Consider the following 17,327-nt stretch of genomic DNA (forward strand, 5'->3'; position numbering starts at 1 on the left):
AACCAAGGGACAACCAGGCTTTTATGTGGCTTGTTCAAAGCTTCGCAGTTACAGAAAAACACTACTATGGAAGGAAGTGATCGGATGACCACCCCTGGCAACTCTAAGAGTTCAAGAGGTGCCCAGAACTAGTAAATATATTTCTCTTCAGTTTCCTCATCTATTCAGCAGGTTTTCGACTTCCTATTCCTTCTCCACTTTCCAGGACTTGGATATTGATAATCAATAGTATAATACTGCAGTCAAAAGGAAAACAAATATAATCCTAGACTGGAATGGCCCCGAGAAAGGGAGACAATAAGTAGCCCATTGTCTTCTGCCCTGGTCCAACCACAACTGGGGCATCATGCCCACATTTTAGGAAGAACATGGATAAAAATGGAGAACATTCAGAAGAGGGTAACCAAGTCATGAGGATGAATTGAAAAAGTTGTGGAATGTTTTGACTGGAGAAGAGAAAATTCTGGGGCAAGGCTGCTGTCCTCAAACATCTAAAGGGTTGCTATGTGGAAAGGAGATCAGGTAGGAAGGGAGCACATTCCTGTTATCTCAGCTACCAGTCAGGCTGAGGGTCATGAATCTCTTGATTTTTTTTTTAACCCCTTACCTTCCATTAAGGCAGAAGAGCAATAAGAGCCATACAATTTGGGGTAAGTGACTTGCCCAGGGTCACACAACTAGCAAGCCTCTGAGGGTAGATTTGAACCCAGGCCCTCCCAACTCCAGGCCTCACACTCTATTTACTGTGCTACCTAGTTGCCCCTCATGGACATGAGCCCTTGAGTTCCGAGCCACAGTAGGGCTAAACGAGCTAAAGGCTATTGGTACCAAGACTGGAACTAGTATGATGAGCCCCTAGGCTGCCTAAAGAAAGGCAAACTAGCCCAAGTCAGAAATAGAACTGGTCAAGGGGCCTTGGACTGTTAGCCCCCATTACCTAGCCCTTACTACTCTTCTACCTCAGAAGCATTACTTAGTATAAATTCCTATATATAAATAAATATCTATGTAATATAAATATATATAAATAAAAATTCCTTATAAATAAAGGGAAGGGAAGGGAAAGGAAGAGAAAACTTCTGTGCCAAACTGGCAGGAGTGGAGAGTTGCCACTGTGCTATATATAAATAAATATTTATGTAATATATATATATATATATAAGAATTCCTTATAAATAAAGGGAAAGGAAGAGGAAGGGGAAACATCTATGCCAAACTGGCAGTGGAGTGGAGAGTAGCCACTGTGCTCTCAGTCTGGGTAAGATAGGGAGACCCAGCTTCCCAAAAAAAANAATACAAGTCTCTTTATAGTGTCTGGCATAGAGCTATGTTCTCAAAATACTTACCAACCTCTGCTTCCACATCAGTAGATAATTCCTTCCTTACCCAATGTTCTACACAAAACCTCCCTAGGAAACAGACACGGGATGATACTGGGGAAGCCCATTTTATAGGCAAGCAACTCTGTGTATAAGAAGGGAGGGACTATCCAGTTATCCTTGTCATATTTGACTAGTGGTAAAAATTAATTGATTGATTGATTGATTGATTGATTTAGCTACTGATGAAAAAAAAAACCCGAAGAAGAGCTCAGCTCTTCTAACATCAGCTTAGCTCTATTGTTCTGGTGCCTTATTTTAAAAATAGAACACATGTGTGTGTGTGTGTGTGTGTGACACACACACACACACACACACACACATACACACACACACACCAAGGGGTAGCTCCCCTTCATGTGAAACAGATGAAGGAGAAAGTGGGAGAGAACATCTAACCTGTGATGGCTTGGACTCTGAGATTAAAGCATCTTCTGCATCCTCTGTTTTGGTGCCAGAATAAGACAGCTTCGCCATGGGCTCAGAGAGGAAGCCATCATCCAGCAAGGTGACTGATGACTCGCCAGACCGGGCTTTTTCTTTCTCAGCATTCGGGTTGGAAACTGTATATTTCTCTTGCCAAGAGCCACTGAGTTTTTCTCCTTTGGCCACCTCCTTGTCCTTTGGGACTGATTCTTGTCGGTAATGGCCTGAGGGGACCTTTTCCCCCTTCTCCATGGACTTGATCTGGCTAGGGGTCAGTGACTGGAAATCTGATTCTTGTCCTTCCACTCGGGAGCGTTCTGCATTTATCTTCCAGAAAGAAGATTCCTCCTCCTTCCAGATGGGCCCTAGGCCATCCATGCTTGATGTTTTGTTTCCCTGAGAAGATTTGGGGGCCTGGGCACCCTGGGGGACTTTGGATAGTTGCCTTGGTTCATTCTGGGTTGTGCCACTTGGCTCTTGGATGGACAAAGAGGCAATGCTGAAATCCATTTGACTCTAAGAAAAGAAACACAGAAAAGGAGAAAAAAATACATAATGAAGTCTTGTCTGTAAGAACAAGAGATTTATTAATCCTCCGTTCCTGCCAAGTCCTTTAACCCTTCCTCCACTGACCTGTCCAAATATTCTCTCTATATATCTTATTCATCTCAGCAAACAATAAGGGTCCACCAGGGCAAAATGTTGTGTACTTTATCAGACAAGGTCATCGTATTGGGTGTTTTAATGTAACTATTTTTCTTCGTTACAAGGGGCAATGAATTCCAGGGTAAAGGTGAGAATTTCCAGAAATGGCTATGAAGATACTCCATTAGTAAAAATAATTTAAAAATCAGCATATTTGCCCTTAAATGTTCTTGTTCTTCCATCTCCCCAGTAGCTATTTCTAACTCTGTCATAATGGATCTGATATATATTACAAGAGAAAATTACTTGAAAAAAAACCAGTAATCGTCCCAGAAAACAAACAATGAACTATATCTTGCTCTTCTCAAGAAAAAGGTGGGGTCCACTAGGACAAAAAAACTGTCTATGCTGTCAGACAAGGTCACTGCTTTGGGCATTTTAATTGTTTTTCTTTGTTACAGGGAGGATACAATTACAGGGTGAGTGAGGGGAAGGGGATTTCCAGAAATGACTGATTTAAAAAAAACAAAAGGCACCACCAATAAAACTTTAAAAGTATATATAATAAAAGAAGGTTCCTGAGAAGCAATGGTCAGCCTCGTAATACTGCATAATCTCCAGGTATATGTTTAGACAGCATCTTTGTTAAAACTGACGACTAACAACACATGTCATTTATTTGGGTCAACATTCTTGCTCTTCTGCAAGCACGATATTCCCATCATCATCTCCTTCAATGGAAAAATCCCTGCATGAACTCAGCTGCCTTACTAAGTAGCAGATGTTAAAATATCTGAAGTAGCCAGACTATTTCCCTCAATCCTTTTGGCCACTTCACAGGCCATGGCACACTGAGCACCTTTTCCCAAGCACATGGAGTCTGTGATTGGACCAGAGTCTACCAGGGTCTGTCCCCACCCCACTCAGATCTTAGTTAGGCTAGATTTTCCCTAAAAGGCAAAAAAGCTGGGATTTGATGTGGTTGGAAAGGAGTGGGAGGGGAGGAATGAAAATTGTGTCTCCCTTGAGGTAGCTCCCTAGTACCATCTGGCTGAATTGACATCTTGGTCACCCAAGAACAGAAAAAGGATCCCCCACATGGGGCCAGAACCCTTTGGACCTGGTGGATGCCTCAAGACTGTGAGATACTACTCTCTGTCTTGTTGATCACATGTGTGAATCCCGGCTCTGCTGACCAGATGCATTTCCATAAAAGAGACAAAGGGGGGCTGTGTACCTAAGCTAAGAGCCATGTGTTCCTGTATCCTCTTCTAGGTTATGCTAAGTCTCCTTTTGGTAACGGGTCAGTGACCTAGGCAGGTGCCATTTCAGCCCAACATCAAACGTGAACCAACCAGGGACTGCCTCTAATAAAGCCCCAGGTTTTACAGGAGTATTCTCTTACAACAATGACCAATTTGGAAGTATATTTTGCATGATCATACAGATCAAATTGTTTATCATCTCTGAAAAGGGAGAGGGAAGGGAAGAAGAGAGATAATTTGGATTAACTTCAGAAAACATATTAAAAACTATTATTACATGTAATTGGGAAAATAAAATATCTTTGAATTTTTTTTAATGTAAATTTAAAAATAGATCCAGATCCACTTAGAGAAACAAGTGAACTCTGTGGACTGTTACTTACATCAGGGGAGAAGTTTTTTAGGAAGACATTCCATCCTCTCCCCTATTCCCACAACAGCAGGGCTAGGATCAAAACCCAGGACTCCCAACATCCAGTTCCTTGACCTCACCAAACAGTTCTGGTAGGTGAGGAGAAAAGAAGAGAATTACCCCATGCCAAGGGAGCTCTCCTAGTTGGTCAGAAGACAGCAGAGGACTTCCTTAACTATACCTGGCATGGAATCAGACCTTCCTCGATCAACCTTGCTCTAACTTATGTAAACTCTTCGTAACATACTTTCTTTGACCTGTTCTGCTCCCAAGTACACTTATTTTTTTAATTTTTTAATTTAAAATTTTTTTTATTTTTAAACTTTAAATTCCTTTAAGCCCTTCACTGTATGACTCAGCCAGTCTGCCTCTCCAGGCTTTTTACAGTACCCAGATTCCTTAACTCTATATTCTAGCCCAGACAGCCCCTTTTGACTGCTCCTGATTCACAATATTCCATCTCCTATCTCCACACTTTTGCACAGATATCTCCCAGCCCTGAACTGCCTTCCCTTCTCATCTGCACCTCTTAGAATCCTTTGCTTCCTTCAAAGTTCATCTCGAGAGCCTAGATGAGCCCCTTCTTGGTCCCCTCAGTTGTTAAAGCTCCCCTCCCTAGAAACATTTGAATTTACTTTGTGTCTACATCTTTGTTTACTTCTGTGTGTACAGATTATTTTACTCTGCAGAACAAAAATTCCTTGAGGGTAGAGAGGGTTTGCTTTTCTTTCTGTGTTTCCTCAGCATCTAGCATGGTACCTGGCAGACAGAAGGCACCTAATAGATGCTCATTGATTTTTTTTAAACCTTTACCTTCTGCCTTAGAATCAATACTATGGATTGGTTCCAAGACAGAAGAGTAGTAAGGGCTGGGCAATGGGGGTTAAGTGACTTGTCCAGGATCATACAGCTAGGAAGTATCTGAGGCCAGATTTGAACCCAGGACCTCCCGCTCTCAATCCATTGAGCTACCCAGCTGCCCCTCATTCTTATCGACTGAATGAAAATTATTTGTCTCATTTCACACTGTTTTACTGGGATTTTTTAAAAATCATGTTAGCAATTCTTTATATGTCTCTGAGCAGTGCAATCTGAAAGCTGATAATAAAAATGATGATGATGATGATGATGATAGTAGTGGTAACAGCATTTATATAATAACACTTTAAAGTTTATAAAGTACTTTCATTTGTTCCTTGCAACAACCCAGCAATTTCTCAAGGAGCTATTATTATCCTCCCTGCCCCAATTTATCTATGCAGAAATAAGTGAGAGAGATTTAAATGTCTTACTCAGGATCACACACCTGGTATTTGAGGAAGGATTTGAACTCAGGACTCCTTACCTCTAAGTTCAACATTCTATCCACTGAAACATCAGCTGTTATTTACACCTAGCAAATACATTCAGGGCACAGGTTGTGTCTTCGTTTCCTGATGGATACAATATTCCACCACTATGAACAAAGGAAGTTTCTGGAGAAGGATATATTACAAGTTTCAGGGGATGCTGCTGCTGCTGCTGCTGCTGCTAGCTATCATGCCTTTTTAAGACAACACTACTAAATGTTTTCTAACTAGTAAGTTATTTTTAAAAACCTTTACCTTGTATTTTAAGGAGTGGTACAGGCTAAGAAACTGAGATTAAGTGACTTGCGCAAGGTCACCCTGCTAGGAAGTGTCTGAGGCCACATTGGAACCCAGAACCTCCTCTATGTATTAAGCCCCCTACCTGCACAAGTCATTGATTGTTAAATTCAAGTCCCTTTTTTCTCCCATGCTTGTGCCAAATAAGCTATTTCTGATGTCGTTTGTTTTTTTTTTTTTTAATTATCATTTAAACAGATATCAGGAAACATTCTCATTCCTTCTCTCTCCCCTTCAGCTCATCAGCTACCATTCTCTCCTCTAACTGCTCCACCTCATTTGAGCTGAAAGTAGGCTTGGAGCCAGTGATTCACAGATCAGTGTGTGCCCCTTCACTCCCTCTATTCCACAGCCCTGGTCAGAATAGAAAGCAGGCAGCAGAGGCAGAAAAGAGAATGACAAGAAGGTCCAGCCCTCACAGTGGTTTAAGAACAGAAAACAGCGGGCTTCCACTTGTTCCAGCTAGATCCAATATGAGTCTCAAAGTAGAAGCTCCTTCTCTTTCTCCTTGCCTCCACCTCCACACTGTCAAGTTCTCCTAAGGTGGCAAGGCAACCCTACGGGAGGCAGAACAGGCTGCGTATTTTATGTAAGTTCAGGGCATCAGATTGCTGCCCATCTTTCAAACTTGGGGGTTTCCTTACCTGCCTGGGTAGAGATCCCCACCCAGGACCCAGAAGGTAAACCAAAGGGCTCAGGAAGAGCTTAGGGGTTTAAACCTGGGCATTCCATAGCCAAATCATTCCCATTCCTCTGAGAAGCAAAGTCTTAGAAGATCCAAAAATAACTTCATCTTCCACCATTTTGAGCTTTAAATCCTAGGCTATGCAGGTCCAAAGGGGTAGAAGATCATCACAGATGTCTTAGATCATAGAGCTATCAAAGATCTTGAGTTGGAAAAGGACCCCTGGGGACTCACAGTCCAACCTCCTCCTTTTACAGAGAAGGAAACTAAGGCTCTGGGAGGTCATGGTTTGCCCAAGATCACAACTTTTATAAGTATCAAAAAGGAGATCCTCAGACTCCAGAACCAACATCCTTTCTGTTTTATCATGCTACATTTGTTACCTCATCTTGGACATTGTGTAGCTGCTGCTTCCTTCTCCCCCTTTTCCCCCCAAGCCACCAACCATTGTACAGTTACTGCTCTGCATCTATCCATTCCTCCTCTCTAATAAAACTCCTCCTTTGGAGACCCTGGTGTTGGGACTTGTCCCCACCATACCCAAGACTTGGAGGAAATAAGATTCCAAACTCGGACCTTGGATTCTTTAACTGTCCCTTGGTCTCAGTTTCTCTATCTGAAAAATGGAAGGGATGAGGGGAGCCAGTTGGAATTTTTAAAAAATCCTTTCCTTCTGTCTTAGAATTAGTATTAAGTATAAGTTGAAGGCAAAGGAGGGGTAAGGGCAGGCACCTGGGGTTAAGTGACATGCTTAGGGTCACACATATAGAAAGTGGCTGAGGCCAGATTTGAATCCAAGACTTCCCATCTCCAGGCCTGGCTCTCTATCCACCAAGCCACCTAGCTGCCCCATGTTGTAGCTTTAAATAGCATAGTGCTTAGCACAAAATAGGTGCTCTGTATTTATTTGATGTAAGATTAAAAACAGATCCTATTTGCTAAGTGAGCCATCCTGTATGCCATACATATTTAGAGCTACCACAATACTATTCAGGGGCATTTTCAGCACAGAGATGATGGTTTCTTTAAATAAGCATGCTGGCTAAAAATAGCTCGGAAGTAGGGCCCCAAGATTTTTGGGAATGAATTTGACTTTGAACTGGAAATTGTAATGGAGAGGAGGAATTCCAAACTGGATACTGTATCGAGCTGGGGGTAGAGGGGGTGCTACCTTTTTAGGACCAGCAGCTCACCCCAAATAGGAATCTTTTGTTTAGATGCTTCTGCCAGGCAGGCAAGCATTCCAGAACAGAACCTCTGACCTCGAAGTAAGTATTCCAGCCGATGGTGAAGGAAGGCAAGCCAGGGGAGGTAGGGAGAGAAAAGAGTGTCACACTAGTACCAAATTAGGTCATCACTGTGATACAGAAGCATTTAAGCAGCATCTACTAATCTTTTTTCAAACATAACTGTATGAACACAACAGAGATGCAGAGAATCATAGCAAGTTAGAGGGAGACCCAGCGACCTTCTAATCTAATTGGCTCCCCTTGATCCCTCCATTTTTCAGATAGAGGAATTGAGACCAAAAGAAAGTTAAAGAACCCAAGGTCCCAGTTGTGATCTTATTTTCTTGGAGACGTGAGGGGTGGGGGACAAATCCCAACACCAAGGTCCCCAAAGGAAGAGTTTTATTAGGTAGGGAGGAGGAATGGATAAATGCAGAGAAGTAACTGAACAGTGAATGGGGGCAGAGAGAGAAGGAAGGAAAGCAAAATTTAAGGATTTCCTTTTGAGAATATTAGATCTGACCCCAGAAGGAGAAATACACTTATGTAGGATGAGAAGGAAGAAAAAAGTAAAGAAAAGAGGACGATATCATCAATTTAACTCAAATATCCCCAGCCTCTGCTACAAAACTGATCCTTTAGTGTCTAAACCCTGGGGTCCTTTTCTATAATATGAGTTATTTTAATCTCCTTACCAAAAAAATATAAAACAAAACCCATATTCCCATTTCACCAGTGGCTAGAAACTGACATGAAAAGATGGCGGTCATTTAATCTGACTTGCCTGATTTTTAATCTCCTATTCATCACCATTCAAGAAGAAAAGAGGCTGTAAAGTCTTTTCTACATCTACATCTCCCAGTTCTGCAAATGGCATATCTCAATACCACTCACCTGCCTCAAAGAAAGAAACCACTTCCAATAGCTTTGAGATCCATCCATCCTACTCTTGGACTAGAAAGTATTACAAAATAATGGGAATCATCTAACTAAATGAATGAAATCAGGGAGGGGACAGCTAGGTAGTAGAGTAGATAGAATCAGGAAGACTCATCTTCCTAAGTTAAAATGTGGCCTCACATACAAGCTGTGTGACCCTGAGTAAGTCATTCAACCTTCCTGGCCTCAGTTTTCTGAAAATCCCAAACGGGGTCACAAAAAGTCGGATATAGATGAAGTGACTGAACCACAACAACCCAAAACACAGACAGGCACCCCTACTGCTACACTAGTCTATAACTCCCCAAAACAGATGGCTATAATTTTGATCTAGTGTCCCTCTGAAGGATTACAGATCTTTAACCCCACAGTCTCAGGGACTATCCCTTTCTAGGACCCAAGGCAGAACTGCTGGAAAGTAACAGTAATTATAGTAATAGCTGACATTTATATATAGCACTTTTAATGTTTGCAAAGTAATTTAATATATCATCTCTTTGGAGCCCTAAATAGTCCAGTGAAGTAGGTATGTGACTTGCTCATGGTTACAAAGCCAAGTAAGTGCTGAGAATTGATATCTAAACCCAAGATCTATCCTGACTTCTAGCTCAATGGTCTTCAAACAACAAGATGCTGCCACTCAGGGGATGATAAATATCCACTTCCATAAAGCTTTGATGAGAGATGTGAGGTTAGCTGCATCTAGTGTACAGCAAAAGAAATCACTCAAAAAACACTACATAGAACCAGGGAGATGGACTAGTGGGAATCTTTTTTAGGCTGCTTGAGATCAGAGAAGGCTGGGAATGTGAAAGTATATAAAAATGCAATGTCAGATTTCCTTTAAAACAATCTACCTAGGGATAGGGAAAGAATTGGGGTCAGTTTACCTGGAAGAAGGTCAGTTAGTCAATAAGCATTTATTAAATGTCTACTATGTACCAGGCAGAGGCAGCTGTGGATGAGGGGGAAAAAAGGCTGGGTCTGAAGTCAGGAAGACCTGAGTTCAAATCCAACTTTAGACACTTCTTAACTATGTGACCTTGGGCCAGTCACTTACCCTCTGATTGTCCAAAAAAAGGATCCACTGGAGAAAGAAATAGCAAACTGCTCCAGTATTCGTCCCTTACTATATCGAGGTTCACTTATCCCGCCTTCACTGAATTGTGGGTTTTTTTTTTTTAAATATATCTAATTCTGTATCAGGGAGTTTTCAATATATCACAGGATTTTGTGGATAAATACTGTACTGTACACAATGGAAATGCAGTATACACCACTACTGACTGCACAAGATCACCAATGTGAGATTATACACAGCACAATATTGGCTGCACAATATGGAATTAAAGGTGACTGACCACAGTGCTGTGTTCAGTAGCCTGGGTGCTGATTGGCTCAGTGTTTATAAGAGTCTGGGAAAGGTTTATAGGAGAGAGGGAAGGGTTTAGAAAGCCCTAAAATAGATATAAATAATAAAATAAATATAATGCTGCTACTTTGCAGATTTTCACCTATCGCGGGGGGCTCTGAAAAGTAACTCCCACGATAGGTGAGGGATCACTGGTATTTCTGCCAAGAAAACCCCATGGAATGCTATAGTCCATAGGAAGAGTCAGCTACAACTGAGTGACTGAGTAACAAATGTACTGTGTTAAGCATTGCAAATACAAAGAAGTGTAAAAGACAGTCCCTGACCTTAAGGAGTTTAACACTCTAAAGGGAAGATGCTCAATGGAATCATGTACAAACAAGATATATTCTGGATAAATCAGTAGTTTCAGAGTGAAGGCATTAGCATGAAGGGGGATCAAGAAAGGCTTCTCTTAGAAGGTTGGATTTTACTTGGAACTTGAAGGAAGCCAGAAGGTAAAGAAAGGAAAAGAGAGTACTCTGGACACAAAGATCAGCAAAAATGGTGAGAGTCCAGACATGGGATTTGTTGTTCAAGGAAAGGTAATGAGGCCAATGTCCCTGGACCACAGTGTACTTAGCAGGGAGATGGGAAAGGAGTCCCAAAATGAGAAGACTGGATATGTAGGAAAGCACAAGGTTGTGAGGAGCTTTGAATGCCAAACAAAGCATTCCTCGGGTGCACTAAACTATAGAGACTTTGAATATCAAAAGAGTATAAACTATTCAGGAGGCAATAGTGAGTCACTAAATATTTCTGAGCAGAGAAATGAAAAGGGTAAGTATGTGTTTAAGAAGTATTAATTTGGTAAAGATATGAAGGATGCATAGAGCACTAGTCCTGGAGTCAAATTCAACTAAGGCTTATTAAGTACCTACTATGTGCCAGGTACCTTGATAAGTGCTGAAGAGACAAAAAAAGGCAAAAGTCTCTGCCTTCTAGGGATTTGCAAACAAATGGAAAAGATAATATGCAAAGTAAATTATATAGGATAAATGAGAAAGAATTAAAAGAATCAGGAAGACCTGAATTCAAATCAGTCCTCAGATACTTAACCAGCTTTGTGACCCTGGGTAAGTCATTTCACTTCTGCTTTGGTTTCCAAACCTGCAAAATGGGGGTCACAATAGCATCTACCTCTCAGGGTTCTGTGGATCTAATGAGAGAATACATGTAAAGCATTTTGCACACTGCCTGACACTTAGAAGACACTTAATGAATGCTTGTTTTTGTCCTTCTGAATCACATCTCCACCTAAGACTAGGACTGGATAATAAGATTTAGCATAAGAAAGGAACTTAGAGGCCATCTAAACCATTCCTCCCCTTTTAAAGAAGAGCAAAGTGAGACAAAAAGATGTTTAATGGTACGCCCAGGTGCATCCAGCTAGTTGGTGTCTGAGGCAGGATTTGAATTTTAGTCTTCTTGACTCCAAGTCCAGGGTCCTATACCAAACTGCCTCTGTTATACATCAGTCACTTTCTTTTTCTAAACCCTTACATTCTGTTTTAGAATCAATACTAAGTATGGGTTCCCTGGCAGAAGAGTTGCAAACACGAGGCAATTGGGGTTAAACAAGTTGTCCCAGGTCACACAGCTAGGAAATGTCCAAGGCCACATTTGAACCCAGGACCTCCCAAATCCAGTCCTGGCTATCTCCCCTGGGCTACCTAACTGCCTCCTCCAACAATCATTTTCCAGGTCGTAAAGCACTTGTATACAATTTGGTGCTTATTTGAAGCGAATGAAGGATGATGTAGAAACAGATAATAGGTTATGGGAGCATACCTATACCGATTATTAGTTTACTAACTGGGGCATATTAGCCCAGCACTTGATATATATTGGAAGGAGAAATGTGTAACTAACAAGGGTCCATAATAAAGCATCTCTCATGATACAGGCTGATGGACTTCTACCAAGCTCCCAGGCTGGACTGTCAGGGACAGGATATGCATGGTGAGGATTCAAGCCTCCCAAGCCAACATTTGGGACATAATCTCACCATGTGGGGAACTGGGTCTCAGCTGGCAATGTCTATTTTAAAAACAGAAAGGCCACAATGAACCCAGGACCTATTTTTATGTCCTATTCACTGGAGAAGAATGTGTAGTATTTCAGTAAAACAGATGAGTGCAAGCAGCCAAAACTAATTGTTTCACTTGGCAGCCTCCAGCAAATCTAAATTGTTGAGACAGAGGCTGCAGAAACACTGTCAGAACATAAGATAGTTCATTCAAGCAAAGCCTAATAAATTAACAAACCAAACAATTAAAGCTCCATTTACCTCAAAGAAGAGGGAAAGAGGTAATGAAGAATGGCTGAAAGAAAGTGAAGATAAAGCTTTGATTTGGGGGGAAAAGAGGCCCTGGAGTGGTATCACAATTTGGTCACTGAGGAAAGATCTCCAAAATAAAAATGTTTCTTATGTTGCTGGCACATGGAGTGATTCTAGGTGGAATAATGGATCTCTGTGCCCCCCTGGGGCACTTAGGTGGTGCAGTGGATAGTGCTGGGCCTAGAGTCAGGAAAACTTATCTTTATGAGTTCAAATCTGGTCTCAGATACTTCCTAGGTATATGATCCTGTACAAGTCACATGATCCTATTTGCCTCAGTTTCCTTATCTGTCAAAGGAGCTGGAAAAGAAAATGAGAAATCACTCCAGTATCTTTGCCAAGAAAACCCCAAATGGGGTCACATAGAGTTGGACATAACTGAAAAATGCCTGATATGACTCTAGGGAAATGTGGAGGAAAATGAAGAAATAATTAAGATCACAAAATTCTATACATAATATCTCATGCCCCTTGATTGGGGAATGGCTAAACAAATTGTGATCTATGATGGTGGTGGAATATTACTGTGCTATAAGGAATGATGAATTGATGGACTTCTATAAGAACTGGGAAGAGTTACATGAACTGATGTGGAGTGAAATAAACAGAACCAGGAGAGCATTATATACAGAAACTATAACATTATGGGATGATCAAATGTAATTGACTTTGCTACTAATAGCAATACAATGATCCAAGACAATTCTGAAGGACTTATGAGAAAGAATATTATCCACAGCTAGCGAAAGAACTGTAGGAGTAGAAATCCAGAAGAAAACATGTGATTTATCACTTGTTTATATGGGTATGTAATTTGGGGTTTTGATTTTAAAGGATTACTTTTGCAAAAATGAATAACATGCAAATAGTTTGAGGGATTTTATACACACACACACATATATGTATATATATATACATATATGTGTATACATACATATATATATGTATAACCCAGTGGACAAGCAAGTCAACTCCAGGAGGGGGGAGAGATGAGGGAAGGGAGAAAACATAAATCAGGTAACCATGGAAAAAGTTTTAAAATAATAAAAAATATATAAAATTTAAAATAATATCTCATGTATGGTCCAAGGATCATTGGATCAAAGATTTTTGAGTTTGAAGGTCCTTTAAAGACATTTAATGCAACCTCCTTATTTGACAGATGAGGCAAACTAGGGCCCAAGTCTTAAAAATCAATATGTCAAAAGAAGCATGTGGATTAGAGCCCCACAAAAAGCAGCAAGGTCTAAGTAAGATTGGAAATTGGAAATTGAAAAATTCTTTAGAGACGACTTTGTTAAATATCTAAATCATGTTAATGAGGCTACCTGTTCTGTCCCTCCATAAGTATCCATCCTTGAGTTAGGACTTGAGTTAGTGAAATAAATACAAGTGCTACCAGATTGAATATCTCCAATCCCCATTCCCCTAAAACTGGTACAGTATGTCACAGACTCAGATGAAGCAAGTAGGGCACAATCCCTTGGGGATTAAAAAAAAAAAACAACACAGGGCCCAATGTACCCTTGGCTGCTGACATCAAAAAAACGGACATCTGAATAATCTGAGAGGGAAGGTGGGAAGAGAGAATCAGACCTCAAGAGATGAAACTAGCACAAAGGCACCAGGGACCTAACCAGCATCCTGACCCTATGGCGGGTCTCCTTACAGCTTCTCCCTTAAGGCTTTCCAGACTAAGCCTGTCTTGGAATGAATGGAATCCTCTCCATTACTGCCACCTCCCATGTCTAGCACACTAAGTGCTGAGTTCTTTTCACTTGAGGCAACAACAGCACCAGGGAGGAATCCAGCAGGGACAGCCTCATCAACAGTGAGGAAGTCAAAACCAGGGTCTTCAGCCCCTACTACTTCTGCTGATAACCAGCAGGAACTATCTGTTCTATAGCAGAGAAAAGTTTTGTGATGTCCCAAACCTACTCTAGCTACCTTCACAGCTTGTGAAAGATCAGCACACACCAGAGGGGTTTCTGTTTAGCAAGGTCAAAAAGCAAGGCCCCCTGGGGTGGGGATGGGAGGTAGGAGGGTGAGGGTGGGGAGAATTTTGGTCTGAGTCATTAGGTAAATTCAGAAAGAAATGGGTTTAGTGGTTGAAGAGCTTAAGGCAATGTGCCTTCAGGCTGACTCTATTAAGGGAATTTAGTTGCAGAGGTCCAGGAAGAGGTCTTGACTTACAATAGACACAAATTCTGCACTCAGGGTCTTCTATTTCTTTAAAGAAATTTTTTAATTTAAAATTTAACTTAATTTTAAAATTTAATTTTAAAAATTGCTTTTAATGCTTACCTTCTGTATTAGTATCTAATCTAAGAGAGAAGAGAAGCAAGGGCTAGGCAGTTGAGCTTAACTGACTTGCCCAGGGTCACATAGCTAGAAGGTGTCTGAGGTTACATTGAACCCAGGTTCTCCTGACTCCAGACTTGGCGCTCTATCTACTGTGGTCCCTAGCCACTGAAGGCCTTTTAAGAGCATCTTTATAGTTTAGGGAGAATGGTCACAGGTAGTCCATACAAAAATAAGCAAAGGCATGAGAAGCTGAAAATTCTGGATGCTATTGCCAGTTCTAACACTGACTGGTGGGACCTTGGGCAAGATCATAAACCATGCTTCAGTCATTCCAGCTGTCAAACAAGAATGCCACTAACATGTTTGGGGGTGTTTTTAGGCCATTTCTGGGAGGAAGCTGAAACTTCTATTAAAACACAAAATGTGGCAGGAATCAGACCATAGTTCACACTCCAAGGCTGGGTTTTATATAAGTTTCTGAATTCTTTAGCACACTGGGATTTTCCCAGTGGCCTATAATGAAATGGGAGATCCAAGAGCTCAGAAAATAGAAATTCAAGAAGAAAAGGAAGGAAATAAGCATTTATATTGTAATGACTATGCGCAAGGAATTTGCTAATTGCAGTTTGTAATTATTATCTCATTTTATCCTCATTGGGTCACACAACTAGGAAGTGTCTGAGGCCATATTTGAACCCAGGACTTCCTGTCTCCAGGTTTGGGGCTCTATCCACTGAACCATCCAGCTGCTTCCAGAGGCAAATTTATTTTGGCTTCAGGATCAAAGTCCTAACAATTAGGAACATTCACAAGTGGGACTGTCTGCATTAAGAAGTAGCAGACTATCTTACATTAGAAATCTTTAAGCAGATGCTAGGTGATCATGTCCCGGGGATGTGGTAGAAAGCAATATTTGGGAAGGTACAGGTTGGACTAGAATTCGAAGGTCCCTTTCAATTCTGAAATTCTATAATCTCTAAGGTCTCTTCCAATTCTAATGAATGATAAATGGTCTGCTAAAAGCCTCTATGAACTTGCCCATTTCTTTTTTAAAAAGGGCTGGTTTCATTTTTTTTAACCCTTACCTTCTGTCTTAAGAATCAATACTTCATATAGATTCCAAGGCAGAAGACTAGTAAGGGCTAGGTAGTTGGGGTTAAGTGACTTGTTCAGGGTCACACAAGAAGGAAATGTTGGAGGCCAAACTTGAACCCAGGTTCTCCCAACTCCAGACCTGGCACTCTATTCACTGTGCTACCTACTTGCCCCTCTGTTCAATTTTCTAAACACATATGAAACACCTGATGTTCAGAAAACATGAGTTAAAGGCATCGTTGTAGAAGGAGAAGAGTCACCAGTCTTTGGAGTTGGAATACTTGAATTCAAGACCTTGTCATATGGTATGATCCTGGGAAAGCCACTCATTTTTCTCATCTATAAAAATGGAGGTGATATTTTCCCTACTTGTATGGAAAATTAATCTTGAATAGTGATATCTTTTGTGAAATAATTTCCCTTTTAGTCCTCCAAGTTTGATTTTAAAACTGAAACAACTTCTTCTCCCCAAGCTATGAAACTGGGTTGGATCTCTCTTCTGCAAAGGAAAGATCTCTGTAAAGAATAACAGGATTTAGGGCAGGACCAAACAACCACTTGACCCACTTGAGAGATTGGGTAATAAAACCAGCAAGCTCTGGGCAGTCATTTTGCACTCACTCCAGTGACCCAGCCTCCTGTCAGAGAGGAAGGGACTTCTCCTTAAGACTCTCTTCTTTCCGTGATGAAGAAATGAAGTAGGAGCTGGGGTCTGTAAGTGCTTTGTACACCTTGAAGTATTATGAGTTATTATTATTGTTATAAAATATTAACAAAAGACATTGGTTCCCACCATCATGGAAGTCCCAGTCCAATAGGAAAATGGTTTATAAAAAATATAATGCATTAAAATTATAGTTAAATGCTAATTAAAAGTGCAAATAAGTTACTATGAGGGGTCCATGAGAGAAAAGGTTAACTAACTGGGAAATTTTTTTTAATAATAATAACATTATAAAGGCTACCAATTGGGGTTAAATGACTTGCCCAGGATGACACAGCTAGGAGAACCCAAGTCTTCCCAACTTCAGACCTGGTACTCTACCCACTGTGCTACCTAGTTGCCCCAACTAACTGGAAGATTAAGGATAATTTTCCTAAAAATGATAGTTTTTCATTTGAGTTGAAAGGATAAGAGTTTAACAGACAGTCAAGGCAAGAGGTGGATTAGGGAAGGGAGGAGTATTCTAGACATAGAGAATGATGGAAGCAAAAGAACCAAGTAGGAAAAGTATGGGATATGCCAATCAAAAAGCATTTATTAAGATATGGACGAATATTTACAAAAATATAAACTGCCTAGATTAACAGCAGAAGAAATAGAATACCTAAATAATCCCATATCAGAAATAGAAATTGAACAAGCCATCAAAGAACTCCCTAAGAAAAAATCACTAGGGCCTGATGGATTCACAAGTGAATTCTATCAGACATTCAAAGAGCAACTAATCCCAATACTATACAAATTATTTGATATGATAAGCAAAGAAGGAGTCCTACCAAATTCCTTTTATGACACAAATATGGTACTGATTCCAAAGCCAGGGAGA

At 40.7% G+C, this 17,327-nt stretch overlaps 1 protein-coding gene across 1 annotated transcript in view; it reads right to left on the reverse strand.

Moving 5' to 3' along the window:
• Positions 1 to 17,327, reverse strand: part of C4H1orf198 (chromosome 4 C1orf198 homolog) — a 51,702-nt gene that overhangs the window by 5,518 nt on the left and 28,857 nt on the right. The window contains exon 3 of the mRNA XM_044673386.1: positions 1,779 to 2,321. Within this exon, the coding sequence (XP_044529321.1) occupies positions 1,779 to 2,321 (543 nt within the window). The remainder of the gene's footprint in view (positions 1 to 1,778; positions 2,322 to 17,327) is intronic.

Source organism: Gracilinanus agilis, chromosome 4, assembly GCF_016433145.1.
Source record: "Gracilinanus agilis isolate LMUSP501 chromosome 4, AgileGrace, whole genome shotgun sequence".
NCBI lineage: Eukaryota > Metazoa > Chordata > Mammalia > Didelphimorphia > Didelphidae > Gracilinanus > Gracilinanus agilis.